Source organism: Oncorhynchus kisutch, linkage group LG14 (genome assembly GCF_002021735.2).
Source record: "Oncorhynchus kisutch isolate 150728-3 linkage group LG14, Okis_V2, whole genome shotgun sequence".
NCBI lineage: Eukaryota > Metazoa > Chordata > Actinopteri > Salmoniformes > Salmonidae > Oncorhynchus > Oncorhynchus kisutch.
This window is the reverse complement of record NC_034187.2, coordinates 54,480,596-54,505,463: the sequence shown is the minus strand read 5'-3', so window position 1 is coordinate 54,505,463 and position 24,868 is coordinate 54,480,596. Positions and strand designations below refer to the sequence as shown.

The 24,868-nt window shown below is 42.3% G+C and overlaps 2 protein-coding genes across 11 annotated transcripts; both read right to left on the bottom strand.

The window, feature by feature from the left end:
• Nucleotides 1-7,426: 7,426 nt before the first annotated feature.
• Nucleotides 7,427-14,701, bottom strand: LOC109904457 (germ cell-specific gene 1-like protein). Its single transcript, XM_020501692.2, has 7 exons — nucleotides 14,472-14,701; nucleotides 11,421-12,541; nucleotides 10,710-10,904; nucleotides 9,684-9,731; nucleotides 9,349-9,507; nucleotides 9,059-9,170; nucleotides 7,427-8,160 (listed from the first exon to the last, which is right to left on the bottom strand). Exons 2-7 carry the CDS (start codon nucleotides 11,614-11,616, stop codon nucleotides 7,776-7,778), a joined length of 1,095 nt encoding a protein of 364 aa, XP_020357281.1. The 5' UTR covers nucleotides 11,617-12,541; nucleotides 14,472-14,701; the 3' UTR covers nucleotides 7,427-7,775.
• A 701-nt stretch (nucleotides 14,702-15,402) lies between these two features.
• On the bottom strand, nucleotides 15,403-24,487 carry LOC109903646 (epsin-1). 10 transcript variants are annotated; one of them, XR_004202923.1, is made up of 12 exons: nucleotides 24,405-24,471; nucleotides 23,629-23,779; nucleotides 23,339-23,424; nucleotides 22,539-22,694; nucleotides 20,684-20,812; nucleotides 20,160-20,280; nucleotides 19,812-19,993; nucleotides 18,450-19,653; nucleotides 18,101-18,253; nucleotides 17,921-17,942; nucleotides 17,455-17,642; nucleotides 15,403-17,204 (listed from the first exon to the last, which is right to left on the bottom strand). XR_004202923.1 is itself a non-coding variant. In XM_020500490.2 (11 exons), the coding sequence occupies exons 3-10, from the start codon at nucleotides 23,405-23,407 to the stop codon at nucleotides 17,932-17,934; spliced, it is 2,025 nt and encodes a 674-aa protein (XP_020356079.1). In that variant the 5' UTR covers nucleotides 23,408-23,424; nucleotides 23,629-23,779; nucleotides 24,405-24,487; the 3' UTR covers nucleotides 15,403-17,642; nucleotides 17,921-17,931. The 10 variants fall into 10 exon arrangements, 8 of the variants coding, with proteins under 8 accessions (XP_020356079.1, XP_031645212.1, XP_031645213.1 ...); XR_002257054.2 differs by lacking the exon at nucleotides 17,921-17,942; XM_020500490.2 differs by having other exon boundaries at nucleotides 15,403-17,642; nucleotides 24,405-24,487.
• Between the last annotated feature and the right edge of the window lie 381 nt (nucleotides 24,488-24,868).

The window sequence follows — 24,868 nt, the reverse complement described above, 5'->3', positions numbered from 1 at the left end:
TTTGTGAGAAGATTAAAAAGAACAAGATTGGGATGTTCTAAGGATACGTTCTCACTGCAGTGATCTGGTGTTTATAGTTGATGTAGGGTGAGAGAATTTCCATGGCATCCTTTCACAAACACTTTACAACAGCAAGCCGCTTGTAATTGAGCGTAATTCCAAAAGTGAATGTGGATTAAATGGTTCCATGTTTGTTGACGCAGTCGGTACGATTTGTTTCACACGTTTGTCAGTAACTCTCCCATGTTTCAGAATAACTGATAGCGGCCTCAAATAGATCCCTGTCCATTTTAATAGCTGGGCATCGGCACCCATTTCAGCAACAAACAAAAAAACTGTTTCAAGTAAACACCAGGTCTAAATGAATTGTTTACGAGATTACCATGGACACTGCTCTGATATTCCCATGGTCATATGCATTAAAAGCATTTTTACAAAATGCTGTCGTTGTTGCTAGCCATCGCGCTACCAAAAATGGTGTTAAAGCGCGAAATGTGTTAAAGCGCGCCTATCTATTTATGATAGGCAGTCCAGTCGTTGATCTGCGATGGATTTGTTATTATAATGTTTATACTGGTCACAATAAACAGTGTGGTAATATATTCAAAATTGTATGGAGCAAAAGCTATACCATATTTATTCCCTCCCTGATATTTGACTGATTATAAACTATGCCCCTTGTGTATCCAACAGGCTATTTTCAAGATAATTCCTAACACAGGCTGAGCTGCCCAACGATGATAACACACCAGAGAAGAGGGCCACAACAAACTCTGGACATTCTTAGAGAGAAAAAAAGACAATGGTGAGAAAAATCAAGTCTTGTTTAATGTGATTTGCCATTGTAACTGTAATATAAACCTGATGATGATGCTTCCTATCTGTTTCTTTCTCTTGCTCTCTCTCCCCACCTCAGAGCGAGTTACAGAAGGAGAGTTCATCATGGGTGTGATGAGGATGCGCTTCACCTCATTCAGTATGCTAATAAATTCTGCTAGTAAATTCGGTTGCCTCCGGTCTACATTCCTAGCTTGGTCCCAGACCTGTTTGACCATAAGACCATAGGAGTTGACAATAGGAGTTGTCAAGACAGCACAAACAGATCTGGGTTCAGGCTCCTACATTCCACAATCCCTACCGCTATCCTCAATCTTACCGCAGGAAGTATTTTGTTTTAATCCCAGTCTAATGTCAAGAATTAATCAGACCTGGGTTCAAATAGTATTTTTTATTCTTCAAATACTTTAGCTGTGCTTGATTGTGAAAACATACTATTTGAACCCAGGTCTGACTCTAAAGTGCATTGTGGACCAGAAAGAGATTTGAAGGACATCTATAAGAAAATATGAACATGTCCAAGTCAATGTAACACTAACTGACTTATGTTATGATGCACATGATTTATTGTGCAATTGCCACACACTGAAGTGTATACTTTATACTATACACTGAGTGTACAAACATTAAGAACACCTTCCTGATATTGAGTTGCACCCTCCTCCCTTTTGCCCTCAGAACAGCCTCAATTCGTTGGGACTTTACAGGGACTCTACAAGGTGTCGAAATCATTCCATAGGGATGCTGGCCCATGTTGGCTCCAATGCTTCCCACAGTTGTGTCAATTTAGCTGTATGTCCTTTGATTGGTGGATGACACACATACACAATCCATGTCTCAATTGCCTCAAGGCTTAAAAATCCTTCTTTAACCTGTCTCCTCCCCTTCATCTACACTGATTGAAGTGGATTTAACAAGTGACATCAATAAGGGATCATAGTATTCACCTGGTCAGTCTATGTCATGGAAAGAGCAGGTGTTCATAATGTTTTGTGCAATCAGTGTGTACTGTATACTAGTATTGCACAAATTTAGAAGGTTGTCTGTCAGAAGTATTACAATGTAACCGATGGGTTGGACGATACTCTTCTCGTCAATTGTCTTGAAAAAACATATACTTAAACTGGAAATCAACCAATCCTCCATCTTTAAGACAATGCAAAATCATATGCTTGATTTTTTAAATATTGAGAATGGGCGACAGAGAGGAACAAAATGGTACAATTTGAGGACATGTGTCGGAGAGTAGTGCAGGCACTGGAGATAGGAGTGAGAACAGATGTTGTTGATGTTTGTGTGCGCCTGTATGTTGTCTTTTGTGTGTGCATGTTTTGTGTTGTATTGTTTGAAGAAAAAAAAAAGAAAAATGATTAATAGCTATATAATTTTTGGACTTGATATTTAACTTCTGAATGATTTGAGAAAGGCTAAAGAGTTTTGAGAGCTGGTACGAGGGGTTTAGGAAATTAAAGCAAGCAATGAGTAATCTGTTGATAATACTTAATACCAAATCATTCGTTACATTTTTTAAAATGTGTATCAATGAAGCAATAATAACAAAGGTAGTACAATCATAGGATAATGTTTTAGGACGTTTTAGAGAATGTGTTTCAAATTGAACTTGTAAAGACATGGGTCCTGACACCAACAGACAAAATCTAATTTGAAGGTCAAGGGTTAAATACTGTAGACTCACACAATGCCAACTACGATACAAGTCTTTATGACATTTACATCATAAAATCTCTTCTCTTTTTAAAGTAGAAAGAAACTTGGTCAAAATTGTTGAAACTACTTTACTCAGAATGTGCCACTGTTATTGAAGGATAAGGATTATTGTGCTTTTCAATTTGTTTCATTGACTTAATATTACCCTCTGAAACTTTATAGAAGTGCAAACGCTTCGACTGAAAGTATTGCTGAACTAGTGTTTTCTCTGTCTGTTGGAGCATGGTTCTATCATGGTTCTTTCTTTTGATAAGATATTGACTTTATGAAAGATTTGTCATGAACTTTATATTTAATTAGCTTCATTAGATAAAAATGTCTCTTAAACAGTTCTTAGAGAGCTGGGATGTATGGGAAGGCAAAATCAAATCTGTCTATCAGATGATGATTTGACTTTGTGTTTGATTGTGTTATTTGTGTTTCCCCCCTCTGTTTTTGTAAATCATTTGTTTTCAGTTTTGATTCTAAATCATTATTGTGAGATAAAGCATTTCACTTCAAGAAAAGTTATTTTAACGGTTGATACATGATTAAAATAAATGGCTATTTTCTGATTGGAAATGTCAACATTACATTTAAAATCGATCCATACAACATATAAACTCTTGCCAAATACATTCCGTACAGTATTGTCATACTACTTACATTGCTGATCATATAGGCTACTGTTGCATAATTCCTATCCTTCTGTTTTTATTTACATTCTCTGTAATTTACTACAAACACTACATGACCAAAATATGTGGACACCTACTCGTTGAACTTCTCATTCCTTGTTCAGTTTAAGGTGATACACAGGTTACATTACTCACAACTGCATCAAATATTCCCAGAATTCCTATCGGACCTTGCAGTCATAGTAGATAATATTCACATTTTTGGTGACTTTAATATTCACATGGAAAAGTCCACAGACCCACTCCAAAAGGCTTTCGGAGCCATCATCGACTCAGTGGGTTTTGTCCAACATGTCTCCGGACCTACTCACTGCCACAGTCATACTCTGGACCTAGTTTTGTCCCATGGAATAAATGTTGTGGATCTTAATATTTTTCCTCATAATCTTGGACTATTGGACCACCATTTTATTACGTTTGCAAACGCAACAAATAATCTGCTCAGACCCCAACCAAGGAGCATCAAAAGTCATGCTGTAAATTCTCAGACAACCCAAAGATTCCTTGATGCCCTTCCAGACTCCCTCTGCCTACCCAAGGAAGTCAGAGGACAAAAAACAGTTAACCACCTAACTGAGGAACTCAATTTAACCTTGCACAAGACCCTAGATGCAGTTGCACCCCTAAAAACATTTGTCATAAGAAACTAGCTCCCTGGTATACAGAAAATACCCGAGCTCTGAAGCAAGCTTCCAGAAAATTGGAACGGAAATGGCGCCACACCAAACTGGAAGTCTTCCGCCAAAGTCGGCTCCTCTCCTTGTTCGGTCGACGTCACCGGCTTTCTAGCCATCGCCACTCTATTTTTCATGTATCCATTTGTTTTGTCTTGTTCCCTGCACACCTGGTTTTCATTCCCCAATCAACTCATATGTATTTATTCCTCTGTTCCCCATCATGTCTTTGTGTCGGATTGTTTGTTGTTGTGTTTTGTATATTGTGGATATTTTTACGCGCTATACTTTTGTCTATGTTCCCTGTTTTGGGCACAATTTATGTTATTTTTGTGCGTTCAGCCCTCAATGCTGCTCGATCATCCTATTTTTCCAACCTAATTGAGGAAAATAAGAACAATCCGAAATGTATTTTTCATACTGTCGCAAAGCTAACTAAAAAGCAGCATTCCCCAAGAGAGGATGGCTTTAACTTCTAGGGTAGACTACTGCAATGCTTTACTTTCCTTGCTACCCAGATAAAGCACTAAATAAACTTCAGTTAGTGCTAAATACAGCTGCTAGAATCCTAACTAGAACCAAAAACTTTGACTAGAACCAAAAAATCCCTACACTGGCTTCCTGTTAAGGCAAGGGCTGATTTCAAGGTTTAACTGCTAACCTACAAAGCATCACATGGGCTTGCTTCTACCTGTCTTTCCGATTTGGTCCTGCCGTACATACAAGACGCAGGCCTCCTAATTGTCCCTAGAATTGTCCCTCCTAATTGTCCCTAGAAGCAAACAGCTGGAGGCAGGGCTTTCTCCTATAGAGCTCCATTTTTATGGAATGGTCTGCCTTCCCATGTGAGAGACGCAGACTCGGTCTCAACCTTTAAGTCTTTACTGAAGACTCATCTCTTCAGCAGGTCATATGATTGAGTGTAGTCTGGCCCAGGAGTGTGAAGGTGAACGGAAAGGCACTGGAGCAACGAACCACCCTTGCTGTCTCTGCCTGGCCGGTTCCCTTCTCTCCACTGGGATTCTCTGCCTCAAACCCTATTACAGGGGCTGAGTCACTGGCTTACTGGTGCTTTTCTTTGCCGTCCCTAGGAGAGGTGCTTCACTTGAGTGGGTTGAGTCACTGACGTGGTCTTCCTGTCTGGGTTTGCGCCCCCCCCCCCCTTGGGTTGTGCTGTGGTGGAGATCTTTGTGGGCTATGCTCGGCCTTGTCTCAGGATGGTAAGTTGGTGGTTGAAGATATCTCTCTAGTGGTGTGGGGGCTGTGCTTTGGCAAAGTGGGTGGGGTTATATCCTGCCTGTTTGGCCCCGTCCGGGGGTATCATCAGATGGGGCCACAGTTTCTCCTGATCCCTCCTGTCTCAGCCTCCAGTATTTATGCTGCAGTAGTTTATGTGTTGGGGGGCTAGGGTCAGGATGTTATATCTGGAGTATTTCTGCTGTCTTATCTGGTGTCCTGTGTGAATTTTAGTATGTTCTCTCCAATTCTCTCTCTCTCTCGGAGGACCTGAGCCCTAGGACCATGCCTCAGGACTACCTGGCATGATGACTCCTTGTTGTCCCCAGTCCACCTGGCCGTGCTGCTGCTCCAGTTTCAACTGTTCTGCCTGTGTCTATGGAATCCTGACCTGTTCACTGTGATTACTATTATTTGACCATGCTGGTCATTTATGAACATATTGGCCATTTACTGTTATAATCTTCACCTGGCACAGCCAGAAGAGACTGGCCACCCCTCATAGCCTGGTTTTAGGCTGTTTTTCTGTACAGCACTTTGATATATCAGCTGATGTAAGAAGGGCTATATAAATACATTTGACGATTGAAATTTGATGATTGTTTGGTTCAGTTGATGGGAATAACCAGGAAGGGTAGGCTGTCTCTCTTTGTCGTCTATTAGCCAAAAGGCTCATATTGCAATTTTCGGGAATTGGAGACTGTACCTAGGGAAAGGGGGATAACTAGTCAGCTGTGAATCCGAGAGGTGCGGGGGGCTGCCTTAATCGACATCCACGTCTTTGGCGCCCTGGGAAATCAACCTAAATTTGCCATCCCGTTCAACACTACAATGAATGTCAATGTTTCTCTTGTCTTCTTTTTTTATTGGAAAATAATAAACATATTTTTTTTTTTAAATAACATCTCATTCCAAAATCATGGGCATTAATATGGAGCTGGTCCCCCCCGTGGACTTGCGTCCATTCAGCCACAAGAGCATTAGTGAGGTCGGGCACTGATGTTGGGTGATTAGGCCTGGCTCGCATTCATCCTATAGGTGTTGATGGGGTTGAGGTCAGGGCTCTGTGCAGGCTAGTCAAGTTCTTCTACACCGATCTCAACATACCATTTCTTTATGCTTTGTGCACGGGGCATTGTCATGCTGAAACAGGAAAGGGCCTAACCCAAATTGTTTCCACAAAGTTGGAAGCACAGAATCATCTATAATGTCAGCAATCTCTCTCGCATTAAGATTTTCCTTCACTGGAACTAAGGAGCCAAGCCGAACCATGAAAAACAACTGCAGACCATTATTCCTCCTCCACCAAACTGTACAGTTGGCATTCTGCATTGGGGCAGCTAGCGTTCAAACCCAGATTCGTCCGTCCGACTGCCAGGTGGTGAAGTGTGATTCATCACTCCAGAGAACGCGTTTCCTTTGCTCCAGAGTCCAATGGCGGCAAGCTTTACACCACACCACACCAACGCTTGGCATTGCGCATTGTGATCTTAGACTTGTGTGCAGCTGCTCAGCCATGGAAACCCATTTCATGAAGCTCCTGACGGAACAGTTATTGTGCTGACGTTGCTTCCAGAGGCAGTTTGGAACTCAGTAGTGAGTATTGAAACCGAGGACAGATGATTATATACGCGCAGTGTACTTCAAACACTCGCTGGTCCCATTCTGTACACTTGTGCTCCTAGATGTTTCCACTTCACAAAAACACCACTTACATTTGACTGGGGCAGCAATTTGACAAACTGACTTTTTGGAAAGTTGACATCCTATGACGATGCCATGTTGAAAGTCTCTGAGCTCCTCAGTAAGGCCGTTCTACTGCCAATATTTGAATATGGAGATTGCATGGCTGTGTGCTCAATTTTATACACCTGTCAGCAACAGGTGGGACTGAAATAGCCAAATCCACTAATTGAAGGGGGTGTCCTTTTGTGTATATATATATATGAATATCCCTACAGACTTAGAGATGACTGTCACACACACATCAATCCATCCTTCCCTAGCCCCTCGCTCTCTGCCCTTGTTCCTCTGACTGGGGAGATTATTGACATAATCTTCTGTCAAGCATCTGTTAACTTCCGAAGCTCCCTGTATTTTTATGTAATCTTTGCATCACTGTCTGTTTAACTACAAGATCACTTCATCTCTTTCTGGACATCAACCGGTGATATTGAGAGAGTTGTCCCAACCGACAATGCCAGTTTAATTAGAACTGGCATGACAACAGAGACTCAGAGAAAATCCCAATACTAAATCATTGACATGAGACAGTTCCACTTCAACCACTTTTATTCACAATGTCACCACAGTTACTATCAATATCAGGATAGTAATAACAGGGTTACCATCAATACAATAAAAATTATATATAATATATGTTAAATGTGGCCAATGCCAGGCATTTCTTAGCGATTGTCTATTGATCTCTTCCCAGACAATACATGTCAATCTCTGTGTGTGGTTTTAGAGCTTTATCTACTCAGATTTAATTTATGGGTTGAGGTACTGAAATCAAGCACAGTCCATTTCACAGTTCAATCCAAAACATGTTAAAAATAAAAGACAAAAATAAGTTCCAGGTGGCTAGAACCTCTTTTTAACCTCTACCTCCTCCCTTCCCTCAGCACCTCCCACAGTCCTCTCCCTCCATCTCCTCCCTCTCTTCCCTATCCAGGGCATCCTCAATCTCATCCATCTCTCTCTCGCAGTCCTCACACCCCTTTGTCCCACAGCCACCAGCCATCATCACCAGCCCTCTGTGATCTGGAACCCCCGGACCGGGGTCGATCATCGCCCCCTGCTTGCAGTGCTGGAGCAGGCTGCTGACTGAGCAGGCGCCCCCGGCCGCCTGCAACACCTCGTCGTACGAGGGGGCCTGGATGGCCGCCCGAGCCTCCTCCAGACGAACGCGGGTGCGGTGCTTCATCTCTATCAGTGTCTTGGTGTAGGAGTTGAGGGTGAAGACGGCCGCCGCCATGCAGCAGCTGAAGGAGATCCAGGCTAGACTGAGGGTAAGGGAGAGAAAGGATGGTAGGGCCGTAGTGGTCATTGGTTATGAATAGGCTGTAAATATGGCCTAGAAGTTTAAAATATGCTGATATCGGGTCCAGAATTAATGGATCCCTTGATAAAGATAAGCAAAAAACACAGTATAAAATAAACAATACAAATACTGTGCTATATTGTATGCTCACTTTTTTGTATTATTATATTGTTTTATACTAATACAGTTGCTCAGAATTGTGTTAGTTTGTCTAAGAAGTCATGTAAAAAAATATATAGAAAAAATATTGGATCCCAATCATTTATTATTGGATAATCCAATTATTGGATTATTGTTTTCAATACTCCAGTACCCTCCCCTTGCGTGGATAAGGTATTTTTAATAAAAAAATTATGAAATTGGAGAACACATTGGGAGGGATCTTAAACCATTCCTCCATACAGATATATTTCCAGATCCTTGATATCCTTATTCTGCTTCCCTCTTCAATTCAAACCACAGGTTTTCAATGGGGTTCAAATCCTGAGACAGATGGCCATTGCAAAATATAGATTTTGTGGTCAATGAACCATTTCTTTGTGGATTTGGACCCCTATCTTTTTGAGAGTTGTACTAGTTGATAAACACAATCACTTTCTCTGAGAAATTGTAATAGTACGAAATAATACAATTATAAAAATAAAATAGCAAATAGTTCTTTGCTCATCTTTATGAAAATATCCAATAATTCCAGACTCCACAGTTTTCAATTGGACTGTGGTTAGAAAATACTTAAGCTAATGGTTGGAGACAGTGCCTAGGTAAACAAACCAATCATGTCCAAAGACTGCTTTCAGGGTAAGGGAACAAAATAAGCAATTTTGTAAATTTGGCTGAACTATGCCGAAGGGAATACTTACACAAATGACCAGCCGTAGTCCCAGGTCTGTGGCCTCCAATCTTTTGGCCCAATGCTCACAGTCATCTGGAACACTGTGGTGTACATCATATGAGCCACCATCCCCATCAGACCTGAGAGAGCGAGAAAGGGGGAAGGAAGAGTGATTTATTTTCTGACAATCTCAATTTATTTGACCAACATCGAATAATCAATGCTTTACCTTGTGAATATTTCTACAGAATGCTCAAAAGCCTTGGTATAGATCATTGTGGTGATAAGAGACATTTCCGCTTGTCGTGGCCGTCTCACCTGAAAGGACAGTGCATATTGCGGCAAAGGCGTTGATCTTGAGAGCGTACATCTCCTTATGGGCACAGAGACACAGCACCTCCACCCACATGAGGAGAAAGCCCATGGCCAACAGGCCTATGTACGCGAACTCTGATACTACTGACAGCCACAGCACCCCTGTGAGTGAGTGAGAAATAGATTGAGGAAGAGAGCAATAGAAAGAGAGAGAGGGAAAATGAAGATTGGAGAGAGGTAGAGCGAGAAAACGTTGGCATACAGTGCTTATTTGACGACCCGCAATTTAAATGGCGACTTATTAGCTTCACCTATATTTACTTTCAAGGAGCACAAACCTTGTGTCTCTCCTGGAGTCAATTCAATGAAGCTCCGGCATTTCTCCTCTGTAAGACAAATACAATGTGATTAGCAACAAATACAACTTAAGTCAGTATATTCACTTGTACTGTATCTTTTAGGGCCTTGTCAAGGAAATGGGACATACTGATTTAATTTAGATCCCTTGAGTGTCTGTTGTGAGATCTTAAAATAGTGCTCCAATTGGCATGGGTAATCGGAGGGGGACACTTTCTGGAGTAGAATAATCCACCAGATGTTCTCTATCTAGGGTCAAGACAAAAGGTCTAACTCTCCCCTCTCTACAGTGATTTTGCAAATTAGTCCTAAGGCAACATGCAAAGACATTACTTTGAGTTTTCCTTCATTGACTCGAGCTTACATTGCCAACATTAAAGATGATTCAACTATTAACAGAGCACCCGCTTGTGATGATTTACTTCTAAATAGCCTTGGTTGATTAGGGACTATCCCAGATCAGTGAATGCGTATGGTGTTACAGCAACCAGTCTTGCAGAGATAGATTGACAGTGGAACAGCAAAACAGCCACATTCAAAGATACAATGGCAATTGCTGATAGATATATCAACATTATAGTGCATTCTAGTAACTAGTGTCCAGTCATTATTGGGGTTCCACAAGTCAACGTCCTAGGTCCGACTCTATTGTAAGACTTCACTCAATCAAGGTTCTGTAGATCAACAGCCGTCTCCTGTTTTATTCACTTTTCCAATGAAGTTCTCCGTGTCAAGCAGTTACTGGCTAAGGCTAGAGATTAATTTACATTTTAGTCATTTAGGAGATGCTCTTATCCAGAGTGACTTACTTAGTGCATTCATTCATTATAGCTAGGTGAGACAACCACATATCACAGTCATAGCAAGTACATTCATTGAGGAGATTGGATCTTACAGTGCAAAAACCAGGCATCATTAGGCTCTTGGGATGAAGGCTACTTAACCCCCCTTTCTATAAAAGGTAAAGCATACTTAAACAATGGCCCGGATAAAGACCCAATGCTCACCCTCGTTGTGTGCCTCGCAGGACAACCAGAAACCTGTGTGGAAGTAGCGCAGCATGTACTTATCCTCGCCTGTCTCCCAGATGTAGTGCACTGCGTTGGCGAGGGCCTTTTTCTGAAGCCTCGCCTGCTCTTCCTTTTCCAGGGGCGACAAGGTGATGTTGTTTGACGGCTTCTTAGGGTCCAGAGTGGGAGTCTCTGAGGAAAAGAGAGGGTAAGAGGGTCATTGGGACAGGAACGGTTAGACAGTTTTAGGCTAAATATATGCATCTAGTCTATACACCGTACTACTGTAATTTCTCTACAATAAACTCCAGAAACACACATCTTAAAACCATTTTTCTCAAAGGCATTTCAAGACCATAATTGAATATTCTTCAGGGACAGAGATAAAAAAGTGCCCATGAGTCCATAAACCACCCCTTGGTGTCAACAGAATGAAGGGGCAACAATCTACAGCAAAATCTGTATGAAATCTGACAACAATGTAATCCAGATATTCAACAAAGTTTGAGATTACATACATTGGGCTTTGTCAACAAACCTTGTGTGCCTTCTCTGAAAAGCAACCAATCTCAGTGTCATGATTCATGTTCAGGGGTTGGTTCAACATGGGTGAGTCCACAAGTACAAAGCAAGGGAAACAAATCATTATTTAGGTACCGGGCTCCACATTCATTCTTGCACAGGTGAATAGATGAATTATTTCCCTACCTGTGGTGTAGGGCTGGCTGTTGTTCTGGCCGCAGTTCTTCAACTTGACTGGGGAGAGGCAGAGGGGCTTGGCAACCTTGTGGGTCCCCTCGCACCAGTACGAGGTGCAGAAGGCCAGGATGGACAATGCCAGGGCCAGTGAGGTCAGGGACAAGGAGAGCAGGGAGCGGTTGCATCGTGACATGTTCTCCAGCATGGTGGCTTATGGGTGTGGGACAGGGGCCACTGCTAAGAGAAAAAGTGGCCTTCCGATGGAGAGACAGAGGTGGGAGAGAGGTCGGGGGAGAGACGGGGTGTCTCAAGATGAGCTTGAGACTAATGATGGTGAAACAGGGTGATGGGGGCTGGTTAGAGGACGGGTACAGGGATGACAGATGAGAGATCAGCTAGAGTGAGGGCAGTGATGACGATGAGGAGGGAACCGGTGGGGGGACTCAATGACAAGGCAGAACGAGGGAAATGGAATGGAGCGATATAGAGTAGAGAAAGGGGGATTGACAAAGGGGTGGGATTAGGAAACTGTGAGAAAATTATGGGATGGAAGAAGTAGAAGAAGAGGGCAATAGAGCGGAGGATTTATTCACCGAGCCAGATGGATTGGATGAGGGCTAGCTAGCCTCTGTCACCTTCAATTAGTCCTTTCGATAATTCCGCCACACTTTACACGCTGATCCAGCTGTGGTCCCGCAATAACAACTTGTGATGAATAATTTGCAAATCAAAGCAGTCATTGAACTGAGGCAATCAGGCAGAGAGCTTTTGATTTGGGAAGAAAAAAATATATAATGAATTTCTTACATTTTACGTCCATATGCTACATCCCATATTTCCAGTAACATGGATTTATCATGTGTTCGTTGGCATACAGTTGTGTCCTGGAAGATAATCACTTACATTTTAGCACGTTTTATAGAACCACAAATTATTTTCTCCTGTCTCCTTTCTTTTTCTCGGGAAACATTCTGTTCTTCCCGTGCATCTCGGCTTTCTCAGGAAGATTGTGATTTGATATAATGATTCATCTACCTCTCTGTAGACCAGTAATCCTCATTAATCTGTGTTAATCTCCCTGTACAAAATCAATCTGTTTAATCCCACACTCGTAACATCTGTCCAACCACCTATAGAGCAAGACAAATAATTTGGATTAGTACCGGGAGGAGTAATTAAGGGGACACAATCTACAGAAAGCACTGGTCTTGATGTAATCTCCTTTATGTAGAAACATTTCATATCACATGGCAATAGGCTTAGACAACAATGTAATCCATATAGTCAGCCAAATTTGAGATTACATATTGTATATACATTGGACTATGTGGATTACATAAACAGACCATCATCATCATCATTTCATCGTCACAACAATCTTTATCATCATCACAATCTTTTGCATCACAATCCACACAATCGTCAACCTATCATCCTCATAATTGTCATCATATCCTGTCATCACAATCTTTATCATTGTCACAATCACAATCTTCTGCATCATCACACATCATACTATGCGGATGGTTTAGTGTACTGGTCTGGGCTGCGTTCAGTACGATTTACGTTCTGGAACAGAAAAGGCTACTGAACGACCAGTTGAAAAACAAGGAGGGGTTGGGAGATGGTGAATGCAGTCAGCATGGCCACTGCCATTTAAACACGTCACACATTGCTTCAAACCACACCCACCAAACAGGAGCAAACGTAACTCAAACTTTGTTCAAGAACGTTTTGGGGAAGCGTGTTGTTCCGAACAAACCGTTCAGCAACGTAGCAAACGTTCAAGCGAACTAAACGCACCTCTGAGGTCTATCTTGACTCCATGAATGATTATTGGATACTTTAGCGCAGGGATCATCAACTAGACTCAGCCGCGGGCTGATTTGTTCTTGAGCTGATGGTCGGGAGGCCGGAACACAATTACAAATCATTTGTAGACTGCAAATTGACCGCAAAAAAGCCCAAACAGATACAGTATAATACTTGCATAAAGCAATCATTTCAACCTTGCTTACCGTCACATGTTTCTCTATTATGCGTGGGAATACTTGTGAACAGATTTCATATTTAAAAATCACTTGGATCTTATTTCCTGGTGTTTTTACTGTATTTAATGTTCTACAATTAAACCAAAAAAACAATGTTATTAGATTTTTTTGCTCAGAAAACTTGGGGGGACAAATTCCGTCCACGAACCTTGCTTTAGGGAATAATCATTGAAATATTAAAAAAAGGTGCCATCTATAACCTAAAATGGTTATTCGGCTGTTCCCATAGGAGAACCCATTTTGGTTCCAGGTAGAACCCTTTTTGGTTCCATGTAGAACCCTGGACTCTGAATAAGAGCATATGTTACATGTAAAAATGTTATGAAAAGACCACAGCCAAATAACCTTTTTGGAACCCTTTTTTCGAAGAGAGTAAAGCTGTGTTGTTGCCAGATTGGGTTGTCAATTGCGGCACAAAATAATGACAGAGATTATTCCTCATTACAGTAAAAACAGGAGTTAATCAGACTCAGGTATTTAATTTATCCCATCATGACACCAAAATATTTCAACAATTAGAATAACCTTCAAACATTGTAAATTTCTCCCAAAAGTATTAAATTACAAGCTCTTAATTTTACAAATCTGTAAGCGTTTCAACAAAACGTTTGTTGCAAACTGTCAATCAATATCTCCTTCCTAAGAGTCTCATCCATATTAACTCCAGATACGCCGGCAAAAAAATTGTTTTTATACTTGACTCGAAACCGGAAAATATTTGCAGCAGTCTAGGAACCGCATCAATTTAATGCGTAAACCAAAGAAAATCTCCTATCCCCATTGTCCGGCAATATGATTAAATATGACACAGCCACACAATCACACACGCAGTTTCATGTCCTGTAATAGTTGTGCCTAGATTTGAGTTCAAATGGCCATACCAGTTGTATTTTGTCTGTGCTGCATATCGCCGGGCTTTCCATTGAGTCCTTATCCCCCCATACGGATGTACAATACATGCATGAAAGTTACCGAACGGATGTTTGTGAATGAAGAAAAAAAAACATACCATATAAAGGCCTTCCAGAGACATCGACACTCTGTCCTCTACCAGATTAACTTTCTTCACCTTTTCTCACTCTCTCTCCCTCCCTCACGCTTCTGCCTTTCTTGGGTGAGTTTCTATCACAAACCCACCCAGATTTCACTTAATCCTCACAAACCCATCTGTTACTTTCTCTCCCTTTACTCCCTATATCTATCTATCATCCATCGTCACATTCTCTCGCTCTCTCTCCCACAATTTCTTACGGTCCACTTTAAGCAAATCCATGATTCTACTTTGTAGTTCACAACATAATGATTAAGGGTCATGTGTTGTTCTATACTGTTTATCTGTTCGCCTCCGGGGAATCCCCATCTTGACCCGGATGACGAGTCACCGCCCCGCTTTCCAAAGGTCATGCCATACTCTGAATGAGGAGTGGAATTAGAGAATGTACAGTATGTGCGCCGCTCACCCCCTCGCTTTCATCCCGTCATTTGGAGTGTTCAAATTATGTAGTACACTCAACACTGATCCACCCAATCTCCCTTCGACCCAGCAATCTCTACTCCGTTTAGATCACTCCCCTTCAAACAGCTGTTCCTCAAATGATGTCCACAAATCCCTTTGAATCATCACGATTTTGTCGAGGAGCTGAAAGAGTGACGTGAGCGACTGAATGAAAAAAATAATAGAAATTGGACATTAGAATTGTGGCGCACATGCGTGTAGGTGTAAACTAAAAAGGGAGATATAACGCTGTACTGGAGTGACTGTAGTGACAGATGTTTCACCAGCCCTCATGTGGCCATTTGTAATAGGTACCATCACTGATGTTGATTGAGACAAATGTGGATTGAGCATAGGCCATACACCTCAATCAAGAGATAAAAGGCATTGATGGAGACACCTTAAAACAAGAAATGCCAACAAAAAAAGAGAGAGAATTTGCCCATACCATAGTCAGATCTGAGATCTCAAGCATTGAATCACTTTATTTCTCAAATGTGTACTGTCACAGTTTCCACCACAGCCTTGACATAAATAAAAAAGTATATCATAGGAATTAAATGATAATAGTAGCCACAATAAAATGTATTATCGTAACAATACTAATCCTTATGCACTACGATTCAGATGAATTCATTTTCATTTCACTTCACATTTTGTGTACCGTCTTGTTGTATTTCAACTGTTTTGTTTGAGGCCAAAGAGGAAACGCAAAACACAGAATGACAAGCATCCCGTAGGATTCATAGGCCTTACGATGAAAACTCACTGAATAGATAAACATAACAATACCGTGTGCATGGGATGTTGTCTTGTCATACAAATATTTGACAAAAAGACTCTCAACTGACTGAGATACAGTTTTCAACAACATACGCAAGGACAGGAAAAAAAAGATGACAAATTCAGCTTTCATTTGTACACAATCTGTTTGTTCCCAAACACAAGTAAATAAGTCGACTTAAGTGTATAAAATGACAAAAGCGGAATAAAGCCACTATTGGTTATTGGCTGATAATGTGGATGATTATGGGTTCTATCCAATTGGATATGACCTTTTCCAACTAAAGTCAATGGTCAACTAAAGAAACCCACAGGACAATGACCACTTTGATGCTTGCTATCAGTAATGTGAGATGATTGAATTTGAATATGGCTCTAGTTTGTTTTGAAAGTATCTGTCGGAGGCCAAGTGTTCAAGAAACAAACAAATAATTGAATTAATAAATACAGTAAATAGGCTAATAAGTACATTAATAAATAGATACAATTGTACTTAAAAAAATATTTAAAAATCACAAATAAGTTACTTTTGCTCAAGGATCTCACCTCCACACAAAACTCTCTCTCACACACACACACACACACACCTCCTGATAGCAGCTCTACTGACATCCTGTTCTTTCTGTGTACATGTTCCATTGTAGACTACTGTAATGATTCATCAGGTCTTCTTAACCCTCCATCCACCTATCTCAGAGCCTTATGAGTCAAGCATAGAGAAGGTGAGCATTGATAATAACCAGTCTAATTGAAAAATCACAGCACAAGAACAAAATCACAGAAGGACTAAATGGAACTAACTCCTACGGCCCCATCTCAGCTTCCCACTCTTTAAAGAACCGAAATTAACATTGAATCAACCAAAATTGAATGTTTTTCTTGGAAAAACTATTTTGAGATACTTATATTTTTGTCTCGTTTCATTTCTTACATATTATTGCATACACTTACATTGGACATGTACATTATATTAACCATTGTAGATATTGGGGTTGAGGAAGGTGAGCTGGACAGGTTGTAGCTTTTCAAAAAAAGTATAGGATTGTTGTTCCGTTGGGGAGGATCTCCCATTCTGGTGTCTAAAATCATGTGTCACTGCAAAGGGACCACCCTCGCATTTGAGGAGTGGAAGCTCCACTGCAGAGCCACTGCAGCGTGTCCTGCCTGAGGAACCCAACCCAGACAATTGGGTTGTACCATCCCAGCTCCAAAACAGGGGCATGCCATCCGAGGTCCCATTTCAGGCATTGCCAGGCCAGGATGAGGCATTCCCAGGGAATGGGATGATAGCTGGGTTAAAGGAGGCCCCAGCAAGGGGCTGTGGGACCCAAAGGCGGGTAACACCGTAGGAAATGTGGGTGGAACCAAAAAGGCTGGAGTTTGGGGAGATTGTAGTACGAGACACTCCAGCAATGGATGTGACTCTGCCCATAGGGCCAGCCATGCCTGGGCCTTGTAAAACGCCTAGGAAATTAGGAAAAGCAAAAGAAAATGGGGCAAGGGAGGGAGGACAGATATACAGTACAGAGCATTCCAAGAGAGAGTATAGAACAGAGAGAGGAGTGAAAAGGTTACATCTCTAAAATCTATGCATGGCTACTACCGATACTGACCCACACAACAGTTATGCACTATAGGGGGGAGGAAGGCCTAGTGAAAACACTGAATCACAAACACTGCTTTAAATGAACATAAATATACTTCTCATATTCACCCTCTGGTTCTCTCTGTCTATCTCTCTCAGGGTCTGGTCTCTCGTTTACCCGTCCTTACTTTGTTACTTGGTGCGGGGGGGTGTTTGGGTTTGGGGGGAAAGGACTGAGCCCACGTCCACGAGCAAAGCGCCGGCACCATGGAAGGAAGCTGGCGATTTGTTGTCTTCGTCCGCTGTGGCTCCATTGTCTGTAGAGAGAGAGAGGAAAATTAGGCCTGCGAAATATTACAATATTATCACGATATTACAATATTAGTGTGTATCATGAAAGATATATGACGGCAAGGGTGGGTCAAGTATAGTGTCGGAGGCACAGGCATAGAGGGAAGACAGACGGAGCGCTAACACACAAACGCATTACTGGGATCTGTTAGAGTACACAGGTGCTCTTCAGCTCAGCTTGACTGAAAAATGGAATACAGTGCTCAACAAAGAGACATAGGAATACATTTGAAAAACATCTTACCCCAGGGCACTTCAATTGCCAACTATCCCAGAAAAAGAAAAAAGGGGCACTCAGATGTCTGCATGCAAGGGTGTTTAAGGTTTATTGCCAGGACAAACAGATAGGCTTACACTGTGGCGTGTCTGACGCCTTCCTCAGAGCTTGGAGGCAACAGCCTTGAGAAAGCATACAATACATTACCTGTGCCATTACTTGGAGCTCCCCATGGGTCAGAGTTCATAGCGTCTGTGGTGGTGGAAGCCCCTCCATCTCCCCAGGGGTCGTCTGTGGATGCTGTGTCGGTGGGAGCTGCAGGTGCACCCCAAGGGTCACTGGCGGTGGGCGGAGACGATGCTGGTGTAAAGGGGGTGGGGTTAAACGGATTTAAAGGGGAACTCCAATGAAAAATTGTTATATGGAAATTGTGCTCTACATCTTAAAATGATCGTAAACACATTTTATATCATGTATTTAACCTAAGGATTGAGACAAAAATCTGAATTAAGAGCTCATGTGATGGTGTCAGAAGATTATAACCATCACTGCTTACCTGTTGGTCCCCATGCGTCACCATCAGCCTTCGAGCCATCGCCAAATGGATCTGTGGGGGGAGAGGCAGCTGTGGTCCCCTCGTCTCCCCAGGGATCAGCCTTCTTTTCGGACAGTGGATTAGATGGAGCACCCCACGTGTCTGAAGCATCCGTTTTTGGACTGGATGGTGCACTAAAAGGATCAGCACCCTTCGTTGGGACATTCAATGGGCCCCCAAAAGGATCTGAACCGTCTTTTGGTGCCCCAAAGGGATCTGAACCGTCTTTTGGCATATTGGATGGTGCTGAAAATGTATCCTCTTTTGGTGCCCCAAACGGATCAGAATCAACTTTTGGTGTATTGGATGGTGCTGAAAATGGATCACCTTTTGGTGCCCCAAACGGATCAGAACCACCTTTTGGTGTATTGGATGGTGCTGAAAATGGATCATCTTTTGGTGCCCCAAACGGATCAGCTTCAACTTTAGATGGGGCATTGGACAGTGCCGAAAATTGATCATCTCTTGGTTCCCCAAACGGATCAGAACCACCTTTTGGTGTATTGGATGGTGCTGAAAATGGATCATCTTTTGGTGCCCCAAATGGATCAGCTTCAACTTTAGATGGTGCATTGGATGGTGCCGAAAATGGATCGGAACCATCTTTTGGAGCCGCAAAAGGATCTGAACCATCTATTGGGGCACTGGCTGGTGCCGCAAAAGCATCTGAACCATCTATTGGGGCATTGGCTGGCGCCGCAAAAGGATCTGAACCATCTATTGGGGCACTGGCTGGTGCCGCAAAAGGATCTGAACCATCTATTGGGGCACTGGCTGGTGCCGCAAAAGGATCTGAACCATCTATTGGGGCATTGGCCGGCGCCGCAAAAGGATCTGAACCATCTATTGGGGCACTGGCTGGCGCCGCAAAAGGATCTGCTTCTTCTGTTGTAGCATTAGATGGTGCACCCCATGCATCCTCGGATGGAGCTTTGGATGTTCCACCCCATGCATCCTCGGATGGAGCTTTGGATGTTCCACCCCATGCATCCTCGGATGGAGCTTTGGGCGCACCCCCCCAAGGATCAGGAGCGGGTGCTTTGGCTGCTGCGCCCCATGCATCGTCCTCTGATGGTTCATCTGCCCCGCCAAAGCCATCAGCAACCTTAGGCTTTCCTGCTTTGGCGGCATCCTCCCATTCAAGCTCTTCCTTGGTCATCTTTGACTGCAATTACATAAGAGACTGGACAATCATGATGTCAAACACACATTTATTTGGTAGATGATCCAATATGTCCGAAGTGTACAATCATTTACCTTTGAAAGGTGCCTTTGAAAGTCCAAATAAAGGGAGAAATCTGACTATTAAGTTGTGATACTTACCCTTCGTTCCTCCTCTTTTTTCTGGGCCTCTCGTCTCAGTTTTTCTTGCTTCTTGGCCTCAAAGCTGGCGGCAAGATCAGCCACAGACGGGATGTTGGCTAGGGAGGGGAGCCCGGTGGCTCCTGGGACATACACTGGCTTGTAGTTGGGGTCCTTGGGGTCGTTGGGGTCGTCCGAGGAGGCTGTAGAAAGAGCACGATAAGATATAGCATAACGAGATACATTATTATGGTAAAGCAGGGTTGAGGTCAATTCAGTTTTGTGTCCTGTGGGGATTTTCCAAGAATGTTTTAAGGGAAATGGTCAATTGAAGTCTCTCAAATTTTGAGTGTGCTCTGTAACGCTCACCAGTGGCGTTCTTTGAGATCTTGTCTCTGGTCTTGAGTGCAAACTCTCGCTCTTCCTTTAGTTTCTCGTCGTCCTCCATAAGAACCAGTACTACCTTGGCCTTCTCCCTCACGTTCACCCCCTGTAAAGGATAGCATGAGGAGACATCATTAGTACTGCTAGGCAGCTCTCTTTCTGAAGCATGGTGCTCCCTAAATGTAACTGTGCAGAATTAGTAAGGGGAAGCTCAAATGATCATGTATGCATGGAAAAGCAATGTGTAAGCTTAGATGTTAGTCGAGTCAGATACCTCAAGCCTCACTCAATATTTGGACTGGTCTCCCGGACCAGTTTAAGCCTATTCTTGTTCTACAAAGCACTTTCACTGGAGTTATGCTGGAGTTATGCTAATAATAATTATTCATTAGTAAATTAGCTCACAGTGAATTTCTCAAGTGGGGAGGCTTCAAAAAGAGTACATTGGAATGGAACCTGCATATCAGAGGAGTTGGTGGGACAAACATGCATTTAGCCAGCTTTAGTACCTGATCTTTCCCATCCTTGTCCTGGAAACGGAACTCTGTTAGCGCTTTCACAATGTAGATGTTGTCCTTCATCGTATTCAGAACGCGGTCTGAGCCCGTCTTTAATAGGTTCTCCAGCAGAGTCAATGACTGCAGTTGGGGGATGGGAGAAAAACAAAATGGGGGATCCAGATGAGCGTCCCCTGCTCCTTAAAAACACTCTGCGACTTAATCACTGAATGGGAGCGATCATCAACAGAAAAATAAATACATCAAAAGTTAAGTTGACACCATAGTGTGGCAAAGATGGGAGGGTTTTTATGAAATTACAAGCGGATTGTAAAAACTGAGAAGGATTACCATACATACTGTATATATTTTCCATGCCAATACACATCCTGTGGAGGACATTTATTTGTATCTGATTTGTGGCGATAGAAAACAAAACAAAGAAGAAATGGTCAAATAATATAAAGACCATCATTTCACAGAAAGATAAAATATATGGGCTACAGTTTTACAAAGCACTTGAAAAACCACCAACCAACCTGAATAACCAAAAATAAAAAGGAAGGAAAGGAAGACCCAGAGTTCTCTGCTGCAGAAGATAAGTTCATTGGAGTTAACTGCACCTCAGATATTGCAGCCCAAATAAATGCTTCACAGAGTTCAAGTAACAGACACATCTCAACATCAACTGTTCAGAGGAGACTGCATGAATCAGGCCTTCATGGTCGAATTGCTGCAAAGAAACCACTACTAAAGGACACCAATGAGAAGAAGAGACTTGCTTGGGCCAAGAAACACCAGTAATGGACATTAGACCGGTGGAAATTTGTCCTTTGGTCAGATGAGTCCAAATTTGAGATTTTTGGTTCCAACCGCTGTCATCTGTGAAATGCTGAGTACAAGAACTGATGATCTCCACTTGTGTGGTTCCCACCGAAAAGCATGGAGGAGGAGGTGTGATGGTGTGGGAGTGCTTTGCTGGTGACACTGTCTGTGATTTATTTAGAATTCAAGGCACACTTAACCAGCATGGCTACCACAGCATTCTTCAGCGATACGCCATCCCATCTGGTTTGTGCTTAGTGGGACTATAATTGGTTATCAGGCCAATGACCCAACACACATCCAGGCTGTGTAAGGGCTATTTGACCAAGAAGGAGAGTGATGGAGTGCTGCGTCATATGACCTGGCCTCCACAATCACCCAACCTCAACCCAGTTGAGATGGTTTGGGATGAGTTGGACCACAGAGTGAAAAGCAGGCAACAAGTGCTCAGCATATGAGGGAACTCCTTCAAGACTGTTGGAAAAGCAATTCCAGTTGACTACCTCATGAAGCTGGTTGAGAGAATGCCAAAAGTGTGCAAAGCTGCCATCAAGGCAAAGGGTGGCTACTTTGAAGAATCTAAAATATGTTTTGATTGAACATATTTTGGTTACTATATGATTCCATGTGTGTTATTTCATAGTTTTGATGTCTTCACTATTATACTACAATGTAGAAAATAGTACAAATAAAGAAAAACCCTTGAACGAGTAGGTGTGTCCAAACTTGTGACTGGTACTGTACATGCTTGATATTCTGTAACACCGGTATTGCTATGAGAGAATGCTGAGAGTGTGCAAAGCTGTCATCAAGGCAAAGGGTGGCTACTCTGAAGAATCTCAAATATAAAATACATTTTGAATTGTTTAATACTTTTTTGGTTACTACATGATTCCATATGTGTTATTTCATATTTTGATGTCTTCATTATTATTCTACAATGTAGAAAATAGTAAAAATAAGGAAAAACCCTTGAATGAATAGGTGTGCCCAAACTCTTGACTGGTACTGTACATGCGTAATTATTTATCTTTGCCCTCACCTTGTAGATGTGCCTCCAGTTCTTATCGTCTTTGAGGCGTTTCCACAGCATGGTCATGATCTCATTGCAGGCCACCACATTGTAGGTGAGGTCCGAGATGTCAGCCATCTGCGAGCTAGAGGGACCCCATGGGTCGTTGGAGGTGGCCTCCCTCACCTGACAGACATACAGCAGTGTTAATACAGATTATTGTTCACTTGTACTACTGTATTTAATTGTAGGGGAAATACTGGTGATAGAGTCACTGGTGTTACAGACAGGGGTAACAGATGGAGAACTGACTCATGCTCTGCTACAGAGGGTGTGTCTTATATTAGAAGGAAGCTGCAAAGGTATTTTGGAATGCTGACAGTGTCAACTGAACAGCATATGTGGCCAATCTTACTCTGCAAGGGCCAGTGTGGATGCAGGCTTTTGCTCCAGCCAAGCAGTACTAGGTTGATTCTACTAAATGATCCAAGACTGTGATCAGTTGAATTAGGTGTGCTACTAATTGGCTGTCACATAAGAATGAACCCACACCGGCCCTTGCAAGGTAAAATTGACACACCCTGGGTACAACATCAAGAGGGGAGAAAGAGAGGGATAGTCAAGATGAAGGGAAGCATGTCGTGGCAGAGAGTGCAAGGAAGAATGAGACAAATCAGGAGAAAAATCTGAGAACGCAGGACAGAGAGCAAGAAAGGAGAGAACAGGAGGAGTGAGTGATGACAGAAGAGAATGAGAAGTGAGAGTGTAGGGAAAAGGAGAGGGGTCAAAGACAAGATGGGGGATGGGGTAAAGTAAATCATCTCCCTTACCTTGACCTCAGCCTCAGAGAAGTTTTGAACGAGGTTCTTCAATTGTCGGCGTAGCATAGAGGACGTCATGACGCCTAATGGGGTGTCTCAAACCACAAGGACCTAGTCAGTATAATGACTAGTAACAGCATGTACACACACACGGACGCATACTCAACGGAAGCAGACAAAGCTTTCGTCCATATATGAATGAGGCTTCTGTCTCGCCTCACGTAATGGCAGGTATCAACACAGGAGAAGCTGCTTGGCATTTATACTAAATCATGCTGCTCATAGCTACATCTCCATACCTATTGAAATAAAACGGATAGTGGGGGGGATGTCAAAGACGTGAGTCTGTCTTGCGATCTGGTCTCACTGGCTCACTGGATGCTCATTATTTTAGTCTCTCTCTCCACGACGACATCGGGTCCCAGCACACACAGATCTGGAAAAAATATTCTGAAAGGGAGCAATGCAATGACATAGCTAAGCTAGTGAAGAAGCTACTTCACATGCCATTGGGCAACAAATTGTTTGTGTTTTTATAATGTAAATGCCAAACAGAAAATGCCGAAAGCATCCTAGAAACTAGACCAAGTCATGATTGCGACCAAATCAACACCATTCATGTTTGCAAAAAGCTAAGCTAGCTCTGTGGCTAGCTAGCGAGCATTCTGCAATGCCAATGCTATGGCGACAAATCCAGGCTCTGCAGTGTTACCGATCAGCTATGCACCCGAGTAGGCCATTGTCGATTTAGCATGTTATTTGGCAATTTTCGTCTTGTCACGAACGCTAGTTGCGTTTTGTACATCCATTTACGAAATGCATCACGATTCAGCACCATGGACAGCGACCGGCGTAGCTAAAAACCGTCAGTGCGTCTTCATGGCTGTCGAATGTTGTTTTTAGAGCAAGCTTTAGCAAGCGAACCAGTTAGCTGTCAACGACAGATGTCTGATGACAGCTTTGGAAATATAGCTTTGGTCTACTTTTATGGACAACTGACACCTTTAAAATACATACTTCCATTGAGCATACATGTATTTATATGATTCTGCGTCTATTTCAAAGGAATACGAACCTTCGAGATGTTTTCAGAGATTGGCATTTAAAACTGCAAAAAAAACTACAATTTCCGCTTCCGTCTGCAATCCGCACCTGACTAAAAGACCACTCCCCCTATTTAATAAGTACGATGATCTTAGGCTACATTGTAGTCAATAAAATTAAACAATGTAGTAACAGTGTCTTTATTGAGAGGGAAACAAACGACTCTGTTCGTTTATTTGTTTTTCCACAAATTAATAGATTATTATTGGGAGCAGTCTTGCCTGTTTCTCATAAGGTCGGCATTTTTGGGGTCTCAAATGTTTACATAAACATCTGTTTGCATTGGTTACAAATGCCATCTAGGGGTGCTTACACATCTATGCATATTGGCAGTGGTGTAAAGAACTTAAGAAAAAATACTTTAAAGTAGTACTTAAGTAGTTTTTGGGGGGTATCTGTACTTTACTTTACAATTTATATTTTCGACTACTTTTA